We start from the raw sequence: 20,075 nt of genomic DNA, 5'->3' as shown, positions 1-20,075 counted from the left end.
AAGTATGCTTTCATTAGTTCTTGCTTAGTTGGTTGACTTCTATCAGCACTTCGTGCCCAAAGCAAAATGTAACTCAGAGACTTTGATCATACTGATTACATCTCACGAATATTCTCAGTTTAACATATGTCATGACTAAATGATTGCTATAGAAAAAATGTTTTGGAAAATTTCCCAGGAAGTATCAGCATGACATCACAGGTTATTTTCATTGCACTGCCTTGGAGAGCTACATTTGTTGGCATTTTAAAATACAAGCATGAAATTCCCATAAAAGAGACAGGATCTTATCTTGCTGTTCCAGCAGCAGTATGTGTAACATGACTAGAAAGAAATGGAGATAATTTTATTAAAGCAGTCTTTCAAAATCTGTATTGAATGATGTGTTTTTACATTATTGCACTAGACTTACAAAAATACATAATATATTAATATTTTATAATGCTAGGAAATATGTCAATTTTCAAATCATTCCTTTCCATGGTTAATCTTCAGCACACATCTGAAAACTTGAGGAAGGCTTTCTGGAACTATATTCACAACTTTATTATTGTCCAAGGAAGACAGGCCATCTTGAAAAGATTATACTGTTAAGGGGGAAAGAGTGAAAGAGAGCAATCGGCATCTGAATGACCATGAAATGACATTTGATAAAGGATACAGAAATGGGGGAAATGAAATTTTGTTAACATTATAAATATTTGTAGTACCGTCACCAATATGCCTATGATGGAACATGCTTATGTACAACAATGTAAACTTTACCAAAAGCCATTTTTACATTCAATAAGACAGACAAGGATTGAAAACAACTTTATCTTGTTTTTTCTTGAACTGGACAATGTAATTTTGGGGCTGGAATTACTGAACACAGGCAAGCCAACAAATTACAGTACAGTTTTCTTTCACAGTGGTTTAAGTTGAGGCATAATTCACCCATCGTCTGCACACACCCCTTTGAAATGAACAGAAGCAGCACAAGTGTTCTACAGTGCCTGTGCAGGAGAGCTTCTCGATGGATCGTGCCCTTATTAAAAATTTCTGCACAAATTTCACTTTAAACTGAAGCTTCCATTTTATTCAGGTCCTTTCAATCCATGTTTCTTTCATACATTTGGGGTTTATAACATATTTGGTTAGCGCCTATGAATGGAGACTGCAACAGCATTTGCAGACATGGATTTCTCCCACTTTCTCCCTCTGTTGAATTTGGCCAGTGAAGAACTGGTGCTGAGATAAAATGAGCCTTGGGGACAAAGTGTCATGAGATCACAAGGTGGTTGCAATGAGGAGAAAAAAGAGAGTGAAATTGCCCACCACTGCCTCTTATGCCAGTGGTACTTCTGCTGGTTCCAGAGACTCAGGTGGAAAAAACAGGTCAAGGTGATTTTGCCCAACCTCTTCATGCTGCAGATTGTGGCACGTGAGGTGTTGTCCCAAAAGCTTTTCCAACCCTCAGCATCAGCTTTTCAGTAGTCAAAGGGGGGGGGGGTGCTGAAGAAAGTGGGAGGTGCCAAAAATCTATGTTAATAAGTATTTTCTGCTTATGGTACACAGGATATGACCCAAGTATTTTAGGAAGACTGGGTACTATCTGGAAGACTTAATAGGTCCCAGGCTGCATGAAACTAGTTATGTTCAGATTCCATGGAAAATGTTGGCCATTATGATCAATACTTCTGACTTCCTTGTTGCAGAAGCCAAATGTCATTCATGAGATTCAGGAGTCTCCACCCTTTGCATAAACTACTGTTTAAGATTTGTCTGAATTTTGAACTGTTTGAGGCAAATGGCATGATAAAAAAAATGCTAAGTAGTACGAGGTGTCACTTTTGAACAAGAAAACAAATATTAGGTGTGTAGTGGAAAGACAAATGATGACAAAAATCCATATTTACACACAGAAAACAAAAGCATTACCATCTTTGTAATCACAATAAAATACAGGATAAATAACAGAGCCTCATAATAATCTGCTTCTATAATTTGTTACTGTAAAAATACATCTGTTGACAAAAAAAAATCATCTGACCATACAATTTTCCCAAAACCTTATTGGTTAATCTAAAACAAATTTTTACTTCTGTTTGGTCATATTGTCGATGACAGATGAGGCTTATCTCTGGCTACTAGTGTTCCTAGACTGATTTTTCACAAATCTGAACAATTGCACGTTTGAGAAGGTCTTGTTGATTTAGAATAAATATGTGTGGTTTGACCAATGAACAGTCACACAACAAGCCCTCTGAGGGTTGTAAGATCTTCCTTATGCAAAACAGTGCAAAAGGCAACAACACGTCTTCCGCTTCCTTAGGTTATTTACACTTCTTAAATCCCAATTATTTATTTATTTACTTATTGGAAGCAAAATAGCATGGAGAAAATGTCCCCGGCCCACAACGTCAGTCTGAGAGAAGGAATTATGGGGAAGTGAAGAAGAAGAAGGGCTGGATAGAAATTGTTCTGCAAGATGTCTGATATCAGAGTGCCGAGGCTGCAACAGAGTGGCTACCTTCTCTCACTGTCTGCATGCCCTTGAAAGCCAGTGATGCAGGGATATCACAGTTGTGGGGCGAAAGTGGGGTGCCTCCAGCATGCTGCCAGCCATGACCCGCTACATAACCAGAAGGAGCAGCGCTGTACGCCATGTAAGGAGACACCTGGGCTGGTGTTGGGTAAGGCGCCATTGTGGGTGCTGAGACAAAACCGCCAACTGTTGGAAGACCGCTTGGTGCCTGGAAAAGAGGCGGAGGCAAAGATTATTGTCACATCCAAAATGCTAGCTCTTGACTTTAACCAAGTTCTGGCTTCATGGGCTGCCATTTCAGATTTCTGGGCAAGGGAGCAGCCCAAATTTCAATATAGACCAATGGCTTCCCCTTTAAATATACTGACCAATAAAACAGTAAGAACATTTGTTGGGACTGTTTTCTTTTTAATATCTCACATCATAGCATTGGTTATTAGTTAATAAAATGTGCATTCATTCAAAATCAATTTTTTTAAAAATTCTACTAAAATACCTATTTATTTTAATAATGAAAATAAATAGGAAAAATAAATGACTAAACGCCACTTGGTCATTTCCTGTTCTGGAACCTGGCAGTCTGGTTTAGAGGATTCAAAGTGGTCAGGAGGAGCAGGAGCGACTCCTCTCCCCTCTCCTCCTATCCTGGTTCCAGTCTCACTTAATGTGCAGGCTGCAACAACGTCTGTTGCTACATCCGATGTCAGAGTAACAACAAGGGTGAGTGGCCATGACTCAACCAGCTGACAGACCAGAGGGGTTTTTTAAATTACCATTGCTTCTCCTACAGCACTTCAAACCCTATTTCAAACACTGTGTCTGAGGTTCTGAGCCTCAATGCATCCCAAAAAAGTAGGCTTCAAGATACCCATTGCATGTCAAGGGTACAGCATTTGGACATATCACAAACAGCATCCAAGAATCACAGAATCATGGAGTTGGGAGGGACCTCCAGGGTCATCTAGTCCAACCCCCTGCACAATTAATGAAACTCACAACTACCTGCACACCCACAGTGATCCCAGTCCCATGCCCAGATAATGGCCCTCCCCAAGAAAGCTACAATCCTTGGCCAGTCTGGCATGGAGGAAATTCACCTCCCAACCCCAAAGTGGTGATCGGCATTTCTCTGGACATGCAAGAAATGGCCATCAGAGCCAAGCACTGACACAACCCTTCCTGCCCACCTACTCACAATCTGCCTAAGTTTATACAATCAAGGTATCACAAGAGATGGAAAGAAAGTTTTCTTTCTATATAGCCACCCCCTGTCTGTCTGTCCAGTCAGTTGCCTGCATGACCACCAATGAACACTTAAATGCCCCTGAGACAGTGTGATATTGAAATCCAGTGTGGCATACTGGATAGAGTGTTGAACTAGGATTTGGGAGACCCTAGTCTGCCTTGGAATCTTGGGCCAGTCACACACTTAGCCTAACCTGCTCAAAATCACACAACAATGTAAAGCAACAACCATTGAAAGGGAATTACCAGATTTCAAGATGACTTCTGATGGGGAAGAAGCATTCATAATCACATAGCAAACCTGTGTTGGACTTTGGAAAAGTCACAAGAACATCAGAAGGATGTCTACATCTGCTTTATTGACTACAAGAAAGAGTTGGTTCATGTGGATAATAACAAATTGTAGGAAGCCCTGCAAAATTTGGGGGTGCCAGTGCATTTGATCAAACTGATGCAGTCACTTTATGCATACCAATAAGCCATTGTACGTGCACCATTTGGTGACACTGACTGGTTCAAAATAGAGAAAGGAGTGCGCCAAGGTTATATTCTTTTCCCCTTCCTGTTTAACTTATATGCTGAGATCTTTATGAAAGAGACTGAACTCAAAGAATCAAATACTGGAATTAAAATTGGAGAAAGGAATATAAATTGGGAATGTTCAGCCTGGAGAAAAGGAGGTTGAGAGGGGACATGATAGCCCTCTTTAAGTATTTGAAAGGTTGTCACTTGGAGGAGGGCAGGATGCTGTTTCTGCTGGCTGCAGAGGAGAGGACACGCAGTAATGGGTTTAAACTTCAAGTACAACGATATAGGCTAGATATCAGGAAAAAGTTTTTCACAGTCAGAGTAGTTCAGCAGTGGAATAGGCTGCCTAAGGAGGTGGTGAGCGCCCCCTCACTGGAAGTCTTCAAGCAAAGGTTGGATACACACTTTTCTTGGATGCTTTAGGATGCTTAGGGCTAATCCTGCGTTGAGCAGGGGGTTGGACTAGATGGCCTGTATGGCCCCTTCCAACTCTATGATTCTATGATTCTATGATTCTAAATAACCTTTGGTATGCTAATGACCTTACCCTCCTGTCAGAAACTAAGGCAGGCCTATAACAGCTGATAGAAAGGTCAATGAAGTAAGAAATTTGGCCTTTTCTTAAACATTAAAAAGATAAAAATAATGACCACTGCAAAATGCATTCAAGAATTCATTTTTCTTGGATTACAGATTGATGTGAGTGGCAATTGCAGTATGGAAATAAAACGTCAAATTGCTCTGGGTCGCTCAACAATGATGAGCTTGAGCCAAACATGGAAAAGCAAGGATGTAAGCCTGATTACCAAATGTAGATTAGTTAGGACTATCATATTTCCCATAGCCACTTATGGCTGAGAAAGTTGGACCATGAAAAAATTGGACAAGTGAAGAATCGATTAATTTGAACTCTGGTGTTGGACAAGGCTTCTGTGGGTTCCCTGAACAGAAATGTCACACACAAGGAAATACTACAGCACATAAAGTCTGATATATCATTTGTAGGTAAAATCATGAACCTCTGGCTCACTTACTTTGGCCATATTGTGCGATCCAACTCAATGGAGAAAGCAATTATGCTAGGATTGGTCAGTAGAAAAAGGAGACCAGGCTGTTGCAACCAGAGTGGACACCAGCCAGAACATTGCATGGCTGAGGGAGGTGGTGCAGGATCAGGGATTGTGGCAGTGGCTGTGCCATGGGATCGCCGGACATGACTGAATGTCTAACACCAACAACCACCTCACAGGATTGTTGTGAGGACAAAATGGAGAAGAAGATATAAGTTGCTTTGGGTCACCTCTGGAAAGCAAGGTGGGTTTAAATGTAGTGAGTTAGTAGGTAAGTAAATAAATAAATGGAACCTTGCTGTTTCAGCCTGCTCCTCCATCTAGGGCATAGCATCCCATTTCTTCCAGTGGCCATCTGGTTGCCAGCCGTCAAGACTTCCAAATGGATTTCCAAATAACAGAGAAAATGGCAGCTCTGGAGAGTGGGCTGTATGGCATCACTAAGCATCCTTCTTTCCCCATGCTCTGCCCCCAAATCTTCAAACCTGAGATCAAGCTGGCAGGCTTAAGATCAAGAACAATACCATACCTTTCTTAATTAATCAAGCTGAGGGATTGGAAGGACATATTTTCTTCAGTTCAATAGAGGCCTGCAATGGGGCAAATGATGCCCCTGAGGCCATTTAGTCCTGGGAAAACAGGATTGGAAGGAGTCAGAGGCCCTTTCTCCCCTGGCGCCAAGGTCTTGATCTGAATTAATAATTTCCCTGCAGCTGCTATGTAGAGACGGGAAAGTGAGTCAGTGTGGAAGAGTCCTGACCCAGCTTATTAAAAAATGCATTGTGCAGTTCAGCCATAACATAGCTACCCCTCTGGAAAAGTTACAGGGTGAGTGCCTGGGGCAGAAGCAGAATCAGCACAATTCGTTGGAGGGGGAAAACATTATCCCAGTGGGAACCAAAGCAATAAAAAAGAACATGTGCAATAATACTATTAGTATTGCCACATTATTAGTACATTGGTAATAATACTAATGGGTAATAACATTGCATTTAAATGGACAACACTTTTTTAAAAAGCAAAAAAATTGTACCCCTCTGCTGACTGCTTGGACCTGTAGTATACTTTTTCAAAATTTCTGAGTATACCGGACATACTTTTAATTTTTTTTAAATGTGAGGCTTATTTATAATTTTGTCATTTTTAAAACCTCTTTTCATGCCATTGTTGTCCTTTCATACCAGCTTTGATTCTGTATGCAGCTAATAAATGGCCTTTATGGCCCTAAATGCCCATCCATCTTGGGCAACCTCCCGTAGTCGGTGGTCAGTGCATACTGGGACTGGTTGGGAAATTGGGGAGAGTATTGATTGCTTTTAGGCCACTGGGATATGTGGTTATCCTATTTTATTGTCTTTTTTATTTTATTGTCTTTTTATTGTCTTTTTTAAAATTGAAATATAAGTCAATCAATGCCATACTTTTGAACCAGTTTTGAAGCAACAGATTTGGACGGAAGTTGCCAAATCCCCTTCCCCAACTACCAGCAAGGGATGCGGGGGGGGGGGTAGGGTTACCAGATCCAGTCTGAGAAACTCCTGGAGAATTGGGGATGGAGCCTGGGGAGGAAAGGGACCTCGTTGGGATATACCTGCTAAAGAATCAATTTTCTCCAGGAGAACTCATATCTGTAATCTTGAGATGAGCTGTCATTCTGGGAGCTTTGCAGGTCTCACCTGGAGGCTGGCATCCCTATGGAAGTACTTCATCTCCCTTGCCCCCTCTCCCTTTTTACAATCAAGTCACAGCCGATTTATGGCAATCTCATAAGCTATGCAAGACAAGAGATTTTGGGGGGGGGGGTGTTGACCCATGTACTTCTTAGTGGTCTCCCATCCTACTGATCAGGGCCGATTCTGCTTACCTTCCAAGATCAGACAAGATTGGATAGCCTGGGCTATGTTGTTCTATTGTGTGAACTGCCCTGATCCCGTGATACCCCTGAGTTGTTTGTTCTGAGAACATTGATGTTTTCCAACAGGGCTATTTAGAAATATCATACAGCCTGCAGGGGTGGGCTGTGCTGTATAAGAATATCAGAATTTTCCCTCCCTCAACTGCAAAAGCTTGATCTCAGGAATGACTGGATAACAAAGCATCTGTGAAAAAAATTAAATGAAACAGCTTCAGAAACCTCAAACAAATATATATGTATTTTTAAAAAAACAACTTTCTGTTTCAATTTAACCATTGATTCTTGACTATAAAGCCACATTGAAGTGCTTTCTTGAGCAGGGGCCACCACAAAACTGCTAACTTCACTGTTCATTAGAATTCCTCTTACACGTACCACTTTGTGGTTAATGGGGAATATGCACCAACACAGCTGGTTTCATGTCAACAGACCTTGTGCTGGAGATATGTTGCTGTTTCCACCCCTCCGACCCGGGAATTTAACATTACACTGAATTCTCCTTTAGTTTGAAGACTCACTCCCCCCCCCCCAAAAAAAAGCACTGAAATAAACAACACAAGAGAGCGTAAAAGAACAAAACACCCGAGTGAGATAAATGATCTTGTTTTAAATCTGGACAGGAGGTATTTTGCACTGACTAAAAGCCCTGGCCTGTTTTATTTAAATGAAATGCCATTCATTGTGAATTCCTACTGTGAAAGAAGTTTGCCTCTCCCTTCCTTTATACAAACAGACGCCTGCACCACCAGCCTATACAAACAAGTATGGGGAGAGTAGTAACACCCCGGAGCCCAAACCTGCTGTCCTTCTGGAGAGCAGAAAGACCAGGAAGCAGTAGCATTCTCAAAAGCACCATTTTCTTTAAAACAAGAACTTGAGCAGCCTCAACAGTTACAAGCTTTCACACTCTGCTTCTGAGACTAATGCCCTGCATGTGAATTCAGGAAAGAAGCACTGGACTACTTGGGTGAGGCCATTTGCAAAGATTCCAAAGTGGCTTATGCAGAGTTATCTTCCCTTCAGGATTTATAATTCCAGAGGAGTAGCCCATGTTCATCTGTTGCACTGAAAATAAACGTCTGTCTTGTGGTACCAGTTTGGTGTAGTGGTTAAGAGTGGTGGCTTCCAATCTAGAGAGCTGGCTTTGATTCCCCGCTCCTCCACATGCAGCCAGCCGGGTGACCTTGAAGTAGTCACAGTCCTGCTAGATCAGTTCTCACAGAGCAGTCCTCCCAGAGCTCTCTCAGCCCCACCTACTTCACAGGGTGTTTTGGAGAGAGGAAGGGAAGGCAATTAGGAGTGAGACTCCTTCTGGTAGTGAAAACCAGGGTATAAAAAACAACTCTTCTTCTACCATAAAGACTAACAAAATATAACAAAATTATATGAGAATAGTTCATTAAACTTGTGCTAGGAGAAATTTTGCTGTATCCCTAAGGGTGCACTTGTCCTGATTTTTTCCCCTCATGGGTTTGGGGATATGATTCAGACTCCAGCCTACTGTGATTTTACATGGAAGGGGGAGGCTGGTCATTTAGCTTGCACTGGGATTTGAGAGCAAGCCAAGCCCCATAGATCTACAAGCACTGCAGGGGCCACTCAGCTCAGATCTGGCCAGTGACTCGGCTGACGCTTGTCACATCACCAGTTGCCTTCCCCTCAATAGTCTGCAGTTGGTGAGCAGTTGGCAGCCATGCAGGAGGAGTCAACAGATGAGCCAACCCTCCTGATTAGTGCTGCAGGTCTGTGTTTTATGGAACTCAGGTCAAGTTGTGCAGGTTCCTGGGAGTTCTCAGATGAAAGCATGGAACCAGGGTAAAAAATTCTGTGGCCCTCTGTATACATGAGAGCCAGCTTGGTGAAGTGGTTAAGAGCAGCACCCTCTAATCTGGAAAACCAATTTGATTCCCCACTCCTCCTCCACCTGCAGCCAGTTGGGTGACCTTGGGCCAGTCACAGTTCTCTCAGCCCCACCTACCGCTGAGAGTATCTGGTCTGGAGAGAAGAACAGAAGGTGATTGTAAGCCACTTTGGCCTCTTATGCACAGGCCAGAATGCCCGCTCTGACAGCAGGAATGCTCGCTGCCGCCGCTAGCGTGGGCGCCTCCCGGCCCAGGGCTACAGAAGGCCTATGGTAAGTGACCACAGGATCTTCCACAGCTTCCTGAGTAAGCTGGGGCTGTGGTGGGCCAGCGCTGTGCGTAATTGCCAGTGCCAGGCTTGTCGGCCCGTCCAGCCCCAACCCTACGGTGTCCCTGTAGGGACACCCCACACCCCTGCGGGCTCCGTGGAGCCCCAAAGCTGGCAGGGACAACCCCCTGCCCTGACCTGGGCTGGGCTTTCAGAGGGGGCCTGGCCCCCCCACTCCCTCCCTGGGCCATCCAAACCTTCCCCGACCCCGCTGCGCCAGCTTACCTTCTGGCCCTGGTGTTCAGTGCACGCGCGCACACTACACAGGGGCAGCCCAGCATGCCCCGCCGCCATGCATAAGAGGTCTTTGAGAGTAAAAAAAATAGGGTACCAAAAAACCCTCAGCTCTTCTTGTTCTTCTATGTCACTTTTGGTCCATGTTGCTTGAGCCTGGCTTGACCCTGATGCCGAGTGAGAAAGGTTCTGCTAAGCCAAAGATGCAATGGTGCCTCTGTGCCCTCATTGCTGCTGCCGCTGCCTCCTGGCAAAGACAATCACCTAGACAACAGCAGGGTGGTTGCCTGCTCTATCGCCTCATTACAACAAGGAGCTTGTGTTTCAAGGAGAAGCTTTTACCGTCCTCACTGTGGCCCTCCAGGGAATGTTCCACTCAATTAAGAGGCCAATCCAGGTCTGCACTGGCCAGTCCTGGTTCTACTTAGTTGCAGCAGCATGGCATGCCCGGCAACCATACCCTGCCACCTGACTAGATGAGGCTTGTTAATATTATTGTCTCCATTTTATAAGCTATAATGCGGAGAGGTAGTTGAGCCGTCCCTCAAAAGCTAGCAATGCCTTAAACAGCTTTTCCCTTGAAAAGCAAAACTCCATTCCATACCATATTTTTTTTAAACTTCCTTGAGTGTCAAAAGTAAGTTGCCCTAAGGTATGTGGGGAAACTTTTTTTATCACCCCAGTTGACACATTTTGTCCCAGTTCAATAATACTGAAACTGTCCTTTGGCCACAATCCTAAGGACATTGTCTGGGGAGTAAGCCCCATAATAACACAGGACTTACTACTGAATAAACTTGCTTAGGATTTCTTCCTTGTTCACAACTTAGCCACCTTCTTGAGTCCTATGCACTTCACATAAGGTTCCCTGGTCTATGAATTACAGATGTGGCTGAGATACAAAATGTGATTATTATGGACTTCTAAAATGGTTGGGTGGAATAAGTCTATGCTCTCCTGCCTGGAAGCATCAGTGGGTCTTACTCCCAAGTAGGATTGCAGTCTAGAAACAGTTGCTCATAATTTGTATTTAAGAGGTTAACAGTGGGATCGGCGCTTGTTTGTTAATCTGGCACTTCTTACAAGAAGAACATTCACTTAGGTAAGAAATAGCAGAAATTAAATTCCAAGACCTTGTATATATTGGTCCTATAATTCATCCAGTGCATTTCAGTTCAGAGCAATGAACCCCAGAATGCAAAATCAGAGGCTGGGAGAACCCTGTGGTGTTTATGGGCCTGCAAGTTTCTTGGTAGGCTTTCCTTAAGTGCTGGGTTTTGTGCAGCTTTTTTTAAAGCTCAGTAAATATTTCTTCCATAATTGAAATCACTGTTTTTGAAAGGAAATTTAATTTTTTTATAAGGTACTTATAGCTTAAAGTAACATGTGTTCATTTTATTTTTTGCCCAGTACCTAATGGGCAAAATCCACAGGGGAGGCCTTTAAAAAAAATTCAGCAGTTCAAAATTAATGTTTTGCAACAGTCAAAGGGAACTGGAATCTCAGAAGATCTAACTCTCTCCCCATGTCTTTTTAATGGCTCTTGTGTTTAGCAAGATGCATTTTCACAGCTCTGTTCTGGTTAACATTAGATTTTTCACTGCAAAACATGTATCTGCAGAGAGTGACCTTCGAATAGACCAAGGTAATCAAAACAGAATGAAGAGGAAGTCAAGACTGTAACTGGATTAACTGAGTTCTACTCTCAGTGATGCTGATAAAACTGTCCCTATCAGGTAAACAGCTGGCTGTATGTTTCAACATCTCTACTTTTTGCATTGTATACCTTTATGCATAAGTCTAAGAACAAAGTTTATTCAGTTAAATCCAAAGTGGGCATATGCCTCATTGGGAAATGAATCAGAATAGTTTTGGTCATAATTCTGATAATTTATGATTCTGGAGGAGTGTTCTTTCACAGCCTAGGGCCCTTGAGCTTATCAAATTGCATCTCCCGGTATACTCCCACACCCCAGCTGCATGCTTCAGCCAGCTTTCTCCTTGCTGCATCCTCTCATAGGCAGCAGTCAGGCTGTGGACTTTTTCTGTGGTAGGTCTAGGTCTGTGGACTGGCTTATCAGAGTGGGTGCAGAGGACACCATCATGTAGAATGGCTTTATCTCAGAGGGCATTTGATAGAAGGTAAGCTGTATTAGAAAATTGTTGGCTTGTTAATGGACTCTTGGATTGTTTTGGTGCATTTGCAGGTCTTTTTACAACTTCTTTTAGACTAAATTCAAAATGACATTTGAAAAAAGATGTTTAGTCCATTAGGGTCCAAAATATAATTGTGAGGCCCCTTGGACAACAGCCTTGCTGAAGTGGAACATGTCTGAGCCTAGCTGGTGGCTGGATGGGAGACCACCTATGAGCCTAGTATGGACCACCTTAAATTTCCACTATGGCAATAAGTACATGAAGTACACAAATAGTAACCAGTTTGAAATGGAACACTGCCTTCATGTTGAATGTTGTATACTTGGATGGTGCAGGTATTGCAAAAGGACTTAGGTCTCACACACACAATCATTTTCAGTGAAGAGCAATCTCAGAAAAGGCCTTTCCTTTTCAGTTGTGTATCTGGTGCTAGGGACTATATACAGACCAAAATCTGGCATTTGGCCCCTCTCACAGTGTGAGTGGGAGAGATGTTTCCATATCCACCAGCCAAGTGTTAAGCATTTTTCAACACAATGACTTTCACAGTAGGTTATAGACTGACTGTCTCTGTCTATGAGATGCTGAGACATTTGTCAGTTTTTGAGAGCTTTTTGAATAAATGCACACATAGATCTGGAGAAAGAAGGGATGGCTTATGTCTTCACCTTTTTCACCTGATTCTTCAGATATTCACCCTGCAACTAAAAAAAACAAACCCAAACCTGTATGTTTTCCTTCATAAAGGTAAAAGCAATTGGGTGGTGATTTTTAGCAGGAAAAACTCCATGGGGTGTGGGAAAGGAGGCTCTTCCACAGATTCTGTAGTTGCATATTTATAAAAGGGAAAAACCCTCAAGGAACTCTGTCACCTGGGCCCTAGTTACATATTAGTGAATAGGGATGGGCACAGTTTGTGATGAATTTTGGCTGGTTTGTGGTTTGTGCATGTTTGTTTGTTTGTTTGTTTATATGCCACCCTTCCCTGAGGCTCAGTCAACCCTGAGGTTGACTGGCATGAACTGTCCATGAACTTTCAAGCAGTTTGTGGTAGATCACGAATGGATACATTTCCAAACAGACTGTTTCAGATCAATCTAAAGGTTTACCAGACTTCAAACCAATGGGAGGGAGAACTTGGAGGGCAAGTAGAGGAGCATCCAGGTAAGGTGCCCCTGCTTGCACAGGATCCATTATATACACTCCTGAACCTCCTGAACTTGTTCCTGTGATTTTTCCCAGAAAGAACTTTGTTGTAGACACTTTCTTTGGGGGGCTGTAACTTGGACCCCATAAATCCAGTTGTCACCAAATCTGGAGGGCAGATATAGTAGGCTAGACATCCCCTGTGAGCTTAATGTTTCTAACATACTGGGGGATCATTCTACTGTATCACAGATCTCATGAACCAAACTGGCTCATTCGGCAGCTAACAGTTTATGATGCTTTGTGGTTTGTGAACCAGGCAAGCCATGGACCACAAACTGAACCACATTGTCCCATTCATGTCCATTCATATTACTAAACTGAGCAGAACAAGCCATAATTTAATTAGGATTATAATTACCCTAGCCATAACCTAGACCCATTATGTACATGCGCTTTCAATGCACTTTAGGACTAGATTATCCTGTTCTGCACAGGAAAATCCAGCTGCAAAAGCACATTAAAGCACATTAAAAGTGCATTACCCAACCTGAGCATAACGGGCCCCAGATAGCCCAGTATAACCTGAACTCATCAGATCCCAGAAGCTAAGCAGGGTCATCCCTGGTTATTGATTGGATGGAAGAACATCTAGCAAGTCCAAGGTCATTATATATAGGCAGACAATGACAAACCACCTCTGAATGTTTCTTGCCTTGAAAACACAGGATTGTTTTAAGTATGTTGTGATTTAACCACATTTTCCACCACCAGCACCTTCCCCTGTCAAGCTACTCCCCTTCTCCCATTGACTTAAAGGAGAGAACTTCTTGAAATGGAAGCATTTTCCTGGGGATTCACCTGAGGATCAAAGCCTTGACTCCTGGCTGTTCTGGGGCCCAAGGGAAGAAAAGAGTGGCTTGGTTTACATCTCTCAATTTCTTCCTCACAGCCATCCCACTCTCTACAAATGGAGTAAACCCCTCCCTTTCTTCTATTCCCCCTAGGTATCCAACCCCTACTATGTGTTTACGTTATAGTGTCAGGATGCTCCCAAGATTTCCTTCTTTGGAGGAGCCAAGCCAAGTAGGTTCATCATCAAGGACTTCTCTGACTGGAAGCAATTTTCCAGCTACGCAGAAAAAGCATTTGCCACCATCTGCTACCCAGGGTCCTTCGCCTGGAGATATCAAGAATCAATTTCAGAATCATCTGCATGCAAGGCAAATTAATTACATGTTAATATTGTTAAAGTTATTAAAATTACACTAAGCCACCTATTCTAAAATTCCAGATCTTGACGGGTAGGCAGATGATGGTCTGTGGGTGACTTGGTGGATTCTCTAGCAGGGAGGCCAGTATTTCATGATGTTATTCCTGGCCTCAGCTATAGGCCTGGTGGGAAATCTCTGTCTTACAGGCCCTCCAAAACTGCTTAAGGTCCTAGGGGGTGCTACTCTTTCTAGGGAGAACATTCCACCAAGACAGGGCCAGAGCTGAAAAAGTCATGGCCAATTTTACCTCTCTGGAACTGGGGACTCTTAGTAGATTTTGATTGCTTGGTCTTAACAATTTTCTGGGGGCATAGCAGAAGAGGGGGTCCCATAGATACAGGAGTCCTAAATGGCAGGTAAGAATCAGAACTTTGAATCTGATTCAGTCTCCAATCTGGAACCAGTGCAACTGCGAGAGCACAGATGTATTGCTTGTTCTCCATTGGATTCCAGTAAGGAGTCAGGCTGCTACATTCTGGACCAGCTACCGCAGGCTTTCTTAGCCAGAGTTCATGAAACCCAGGGGTTTTCTTGATGGCCCTGGAAGAGTTTATTGAATGGGTGGGAGTCAAATAATTTTTTATGTATTTTTAATTTGTTAAACATTTATGGAGTGATGTGACCATATATGGTCATATCAACCCACAACCCCCCTCCCAAAATGGCTAATGATGGTCCTGGAGGGAGTAGAAAGGGGAAGTGCCTTGGGTAGATGTGTACACAGCAATGCTTCCCAAACATATTCTGTGCAATCGCCCCATTCCTGGGGTTTTGTAGCCTGAAGAATGTTTCAGGGGTTTCTCAACAGTAAAGAAGTTGAGAAAGGCTGAGCTAGGGTTTCCAGAGCATTTTCAAGAGTAGCACTACTTGTAACAGCATAAAGTCAGCTCAGTTTGGGCCTTTGTGAGGCTGTTGCTTGCCCCAAATTCTTGTTTATTTTGTTCTTTTTTTTAAGTGGGGGCATCAAAAATCTTACCATCTTCTTCTATTTATATCTTAATAGCTGATGAGTCTCTTCTGAGATTCTTTTTATTGTGCATTTCTGGGGGACAAGCCCTTATCCTTGGTCAAGGACCAGAAAGCCCAGTTATCTGAAACCACCAGTAGTTTAAAGATAGGGGTGAGAGAAGATGATGAACATCAGGGTTGTTCCTCCCACCATTCTCTCAACCATCCTACAGTCCTGGTTTTTCAGTGTTCTGCAAGGACCCAACAGCTGCTGCAGTGTTTGCTAACCTCTCAGTGTGTGAAGCAGCAACAAAAGTGGAACTGTGTGTCCCAGCAACTGGTTCAAATTAAACAATGTAATACATTTAAACTGTAAGCCATTTCAAGATCCAGCCTAGCAAAGAAGTGAGTAATAAATAGAATCAAAATAAATAACCTTTGGGGAGTGATGAGGTAAACATCCACAATGATCGCAGAGGACAGGATTTCCTATACTTGAACATCATAGGAGAGAGGCGCAGGTTACTGAAAGCGTGGCAGAAGATCTGATAAAAAGTCTAAGGAGTGTTGTTATCTGCAGATCTTTTGCCACATCATAAACCAGTATGAAAACATGAGAGCAGGCTATACAATGATGATGGTATAAAGATTGGAGTCTAAGTACTAAGACAGATCCGGGCAAGTGCTGCATTGCCAGGAGCTGTGGTGGATGCCATCTTCTGACAGAAAATAAGAGAGAGAGAAAGACAGAGAGAGACAGAGAGAGACAGAAAGAGACAGACAGAGACAGAGAGAGAGAGAGAGAGAGTTGATAGTGCCTTCCTGGGCAGGCGAAACGGCCTGGAAACGTCTGCTATATAGCTCCAGCAATGGACCATTTTAGCCCTATGTGATTGCACATATTCAGGGAAGCACAAAGACAGCAAACAGATTCATCATAGATGATGACTTAAAGATGATATTGGGTTTCTGGGAAATTCCTAAAATATTTACCTATATTCATTTTAACTAGCTGGGTCATTGATTGCTATATTAGTACTTATTGCTGTTGTTAGGTGTGAAGTTGTGTCCGACCTATCCCGACCCCATGGACAATGATTCTCCAGGCCCTCCTGTCCTCTACCATTCCTTGAAGTCCATTTAAGTTTGCACCGACTGCTTCAGTGACTCCATCCAGCCACCTCATTCTCTGTCGTCCCCTTCTTCTTTTGCCCTCGATCGCTCCCAGCATTAGGCTCTTATCCAGGGAGTCCTTCCTTCTAATGAGGTCGCCAAAGTATTTGAGTTTCATCTTCAGGATCATAGGATGTTTTATTTGAAGGTCTGAGTTGTTAACTTGAGCCTTAGCGCAGAAGCCACAGTTCAGTTTCTTTTGAATAAAACTGAGAACCTGTGTGATTAAGTGGTTAAGAGGATAAAGTTCCCCTCAAATACACGTTTTCTGGTTTGCCTAAGGCTACCTTCAGGCCCTGGAAGTAACGCAATGACAGCTGAATTTACAGGACTGGAATGAAGATTTCTGAGATAATCAACGTGAAATGATTTGAGCACTAAATATTTCCAAGGACATCCTTAATTAATAAAATACAAGTGATTGTTACATTGGGTTGGATCCACAGAATGTATTTCATCAATATCAGAACCTTCCTGTGGTGCAAACAGCTTTCCTTTAGTGATCATGCCCCTCCCGCTGGGGGAAGACAATTTGTACTGGCAGAAAGCTTTGCCGTTAACAAAATAAATGCATAGGATCCAGTCATTTGTTCCTAAATTGTTATTTTATGCTTAGTAGGTATGGCTGGCTTTCTGTGAAGGCAGACTGTAGGTTGGTGGACAGAAGGGATTGTGTAAATGTGGCTCTTGTGGCCCTTTCTTGCACGCCCAGGGACATGCTGATCATCCACTTTGGGGTGGGGAGGTGAATTTCCTCCAGGCCATACTGGCCAGGTATTCTGGGTATTGGGGTGGGATCATCTAGGCATAGAATTGAGGTCGCTGAGTTTCCTGCAATGTGTGAGGGTTGGACTAGATGACCTTGGAGATCCCTGCCAACTCTATGATTCTATGATTCTAACCCTTTAGCCTGGATCCAGTAGCAAATCTTTTATGACAGAAGGCACTTGCATCAATGGAACAGGATGTCCTCACCTGAACCTTTCACTGCACCATAAAATGTCCCCAAAATGCTTCTCTAGGAAGACAAGACTCTCAGGAACAGACTGAGAACTGAATTAGGAGTCTGCAGTGGAAGTGGGAATTTTTATGCCCCCACTTCAATTAGCAGAAATTCACCACAGAATCCGAGCCACTGACTTGAGAGCAAGAGGTCCATTGACATATATGGAATTATTTTCTAACAGTGAAATTCCATGAGAAAATATATGCAGATATGTAAGGTCCGGGGGCAGGGGGAGATTCATTTTTTTTCTGAGGACTTTCCCCTGTCCATTTTTGTCTGAATTGGGAAATTTTGGGGAGCACTGGAGGGAAAAACCCTCCCACACAATTTTTTGGGATTTTGTTTTGGAATGAGTGCAGTGCTTTTACCACATTTTACATATTCGAATGTAAAATAATCTATAGTATAGTTAGTTCTAATTCTGGTGTATACTGTAGACTTTTATAACATATTTTCAAGGATATATTTAAATTAGAGTAATTTTGTCAACAATATTCTCTATTTTGATGAGAACAAATTATTAAAGAGTTTAGTGTTTTAATTTTCTGTTGTTGTAAAATGTAATTTGATATCCAGATATGCTAGTCATCCAACCTGTTATGGCTGATACATGTTCTTTGGTTTGCTTCAATATTTGTCTTTTAATTGTAATTTTGATTTTTTCCCCAGCCTCTCAGATTGGAATAAAAATCAAAAACATGTGCTAAAGCAGCATAGAGGATATGTCATTTCAATCTCTCTCAGAACTATTAGGTATACTTCCAGTTCGATGGTAGAAAATTACAGTGTTCATACTTTTTAATTTCATAAATATGCCAGTCAACAGAATTGTACTAGCTACTGTTGTTAAAGCAGGCTTGATAGAATAATAGGCTGCTCATGTTTCAATTTTCCCCCAAATTTATATTTTTATATATTTCCTCAAAAAAAAAAAAGAGTTGTCCCTCCTGTTAATTCAAAATTTCTGAAAATTTTATACATTTAGACTGGAGTAATTCTGCATGGGATTGTCTGCATGTGTACTTAACATGCAGCTTTCCTTGACCAGGAAGAGTACCCTTGTTCCAAATACACTGGCCACTCTCAAGTGCATCTCTACAGCTGCATTAGGATTTTATGACTCTAGACTGAATTAAGAACAGCCAATGCTATCCTGGAGTGTGGTCATTATGTGAAAATAAGTTTCATTGATTACAGAATTTGCTTTCATATCATTGAAGCAACCCAGGGTAGACTGAAAGCCCTTGAGACCTAAACAGGTTACTTGAGTATATATCCCCTTAATCTCAGCAAGGAGCTTGGACATGAACCAAGGATTTTTTTTTTTATTCCACATTTAAGCATGTCCTTCCTTCTCCCCAAAGAAGCTTTAAATTGTGCTGGCTGGATCATGCCAAGAGACAGTTAACTTGATGAATAAATTCTTTGGTCATATTGATTTCTATGGGCCATACAGACCCTGCTATTACCATTGGACCTATATGAACAAAGTTCATTGGACCTATATGAACAAAGTTGCATCACAAGGGTCAAGGAGTCCTAGAATCCTACCTCTTGCAATGCCCAACCAATGCCCAACCCAATCAACTGTCTCCCATGGCCCTCTTTTCTGAATCTATCTACCAGGCCTTTTTACATATATCTGCCTGGTCTCCAGCTTTGCACTCCATTAAATTCCTTATTCAGAACCACCAATGTTATGATGACCTCAAGTGGGGTGTCTTTTTAGCCTGCCTGCCCCTCCCGCTCACCTCCATTCACACACTTGATCAAATAATCCTTCCTGTACATCAGAAGCTCTTGCTTCAACCCAGAAATTGCAGCTTGCTCAGAGTCTACTCACAATATATAAGAGCTGAAGGAAATTTCCACTCATGTTATTAAGTGCTTTAAAACTTGCCTTCTGTTCAGCAAATGGGCTGTGGCATAGAATTCTGGGGTGCAAAGTACAGAACCAATAAGCAAAGATTTTAACAAATGGAAAACAAACAGAAGCAATTTCATTTTTTAAAAATACACCAGGGCTGTTCCTGTCACCTTTATTATTTATCCTAGCAATGGAGACATATAAAGATTAGACAAAACATAAGGATTAAAGGAATAAAAATGAATGATATAGAATTTAAAACGAAAAGTTATGCAGCTAACGTGGTTTAACAGTTTTGGATCCACAAAAAATACAGAACGCACAGTAGCCACCGGTCCTATTAAATATCTAGGGAATAAATGTAACAGGACCAAATTGTAATTTTTTTTCAGAAATAACTATTAGACACCTGGAAACTGATACAAGTGGACTTACCTAGATGGAAAAAAATTAAAAATTTCATGGCTGGGTAGAATTTCAGCAATCAAAAGGAATGTATTGCCAAAATTAATATTTTTTAAAATTTCAAATGCTACCTAAACAATATAGAAGGAAGAATACTGACAGGCAAATGAATCTGGAATAGCTAAAAACCAAGAATAAATTTTAAAATACTTCAAGATGAGAAAAAGATAGGGGGGAGGGTGTTGCAGTTCCAGATATAAAATTATATTATCAGGCAGTAGGTTTGGTCTGGAGTGTGGACTGGATTAAAAATCCAAGACAAAGAATAGTAAAATGTCAATCAGCAGACCGATGTATAGATAAATGAATAAACCAAAATGATGACAACAC

At 42.0% G+C, this 20,075-nt stretch overlaps 1 protein-coding gene across 1 annotated transcript in view; it reads right to left on the bottom strand.

Moving 5' to 3' along the window:
- Positions 1-332: 332 nt before the first annotated feature.
- PAX9 (paired box 9) overlaps positions 333-20,075 on the bottom strand; it is a 40,899-nt gene continuing 21,156 nt past the window's right edge. Inside the window, exon 4 of the mRNA XM_077323141.1 lies at positions 333-2,735. Coding sequence (XP_077179256.1) covers positions 2,481-2,735 — 255 coding nt within the window. The 3' untranslated portion in view covers positions 333-2,480. The remainder of the gene's footprint in view (positions 2,736-20,075) is intronic.

This window comes from Paroedura picta, chromosome 2 (genome assembly GCF_049243985.1).
Source record: "Paroedura picta isolate Pp20150507F chromosome 2, Ppicta_v3.0, whole genome shotgun sequence".
Lineage (NCBI taxonomy): Eukaryota > Metazoa > Chordata > Lepidosauria > Squamata > Gekkonidae > Paroedura > Paroedura picta.
The sequence above is the reverse complement of the archived record's forward strand: the minus strand, read 5'-3'. Positions and strand labels throughout refer to the sequence as shown.